This window comes from Protobothrops mucrosquamatus, unplaced genomic scaffold (assembly GCF_001527695.2).
Source record: "Protobothrops mucrosquamatus isolate PMUCROS unplaced genomic scaffold, P.Mucros_1.0 scaffold21401, whole genome shotgun sequence".
NCBI classification, from domain to species: Eukaryota; Metazoa; Chordata; class Lepidosauria; order Squamata; family Viperidae; genus Protobothrops; species Protobothrops mucrosquamatus.
Window position 1 is genome coordinate 1 of NW_015407157.1, and position 1,347 is coordinate 1,347.

The window sequence follows — 1,347 nt, forward strand, 5'->3', positions numbered from 1 at the left end:
ATCATAAAGATTGGAGTTGTCCAGAAATCATCAAATTTTATACCCCTTGAGTTTTCTGCTGGTTCAGCAGAGTTCTTCAGCTCAGCTGTGAAGACCTCAGGCTACCCACTCAAATGCTAGGCTGAGATCTACAGATGGGCATTGCTTTTCAACGTTATTTCCTCTCTCTTCCAGGAGGCATCGATCCCATCCTGCGAGGCCAAATAGGTACACCAGCCAAACAACTGAGACAAGATCAGATAGTAGTAGAGGCTCTGCGAGACCGACTCTTCCAACAAGTCGCAAAATTAGGATTGGATCTGCCAGCGTTGAACATGCAGCGTGGCCGAGATCACGGTCTACCAGGTAACAAGAGTAGAGGTTGTGGATTGCTGCCAAATAGCCAAGAATAATGTGGAAAATTACAGCTCAGCCTTAAAGATGTTTTGAGATTGCAACATAGAATGATACTAGGGAGAACACCATTTTTCAGACGAGCAGAACTCTTGACCACCATTCTTGTTCTATAGGTTATAATGCCTGGAGACAATTCTGTGGCCTCTCACAACCTCGCAATGAAAATGATCTGGCCCAGGTCCTCCAGAATTCTCAGCTGGCCAAAAAGTTCATTCGGCATTACGGGACACCCAGGAACATCGACCTCTGGATTGGGGGAGTGGCTGAGCCTCTCATCCGGAATGGCAGAGTTGGGCCTCTGCTGGCATGTATCTTTCGGAAACAGTTCCAAAACATTCGTGATGGGGACAGGTGAGCAAATAAAACCTGCCATTTTATTGTGGCCCCTTGATCTTCTACAGTATATAGCAAATGGGCCTAAAGTTGTTTCACTATAATAAAGAAAAACAGAAAGTTGTGCTGCTACTCAGGGACAGAAGACATGCTTTGAATGAATAAGGTTCAGTTCTCAGCTTTCCCAAACACTTTATTAACCTGGAAGGAAAATAGACCCTTAAAAAAAAACTATATTCACAAAAAACACAGGCAAAAATCTCTGTTTTGTTCAGTTTCCCATATTAACCTAGGGCAGTGATCGCGAACCTTTTAGAGACCGAGTGCCCAAAAACTGGCTCTGCCAGAAGGGACTTTGGAGTCTTCTACTTCAGCCCCTTATTCAAGGTAGAGCCTTATCCCACCCCAGTCAAATGGCTGTCCAGTCTATTTTTTTGAAAGTCTCCAGTGATGGAACACCCACAACCCCAGGAGGCAAGCTAAATAATAGGGAAGGGGAATAATTAGCTTTAGAAATGAAGGGTAGGAAAAAATGAGGAGGAGAGAACAAAACTGGATAGGGATAAGGTGAATGAAAAGGATCAGAGAAGAAAAGAAAAACAGCTGGGAATCTGTTGA

At 44.0% G+C, this 1,347-nt stretch overlaps 1 protein-coding gene across 1 annotated transcript; it reads left to right on the forward strand.

Moving 5' to 3' along the window:
- Positions 1 to 174: 174 nt before the first annotated feature.
- On the forward strand, positions 175 to 747 carry LOC107301974 (eosinophil peroxidase-like; the record flags this gene model as incomplete). Its single annotated transcript, XM_015831117.1, has 2 exons — positions 175 to 345; positions 510 to 747. Coding segments are annotated over 2 exons (409 nt in total), but the record flags the coding sequence as incomplete, so codon positions are not given.
- Between the last annotated feature and the right edge of the window lie 600 nt (positions 748 to 1,347).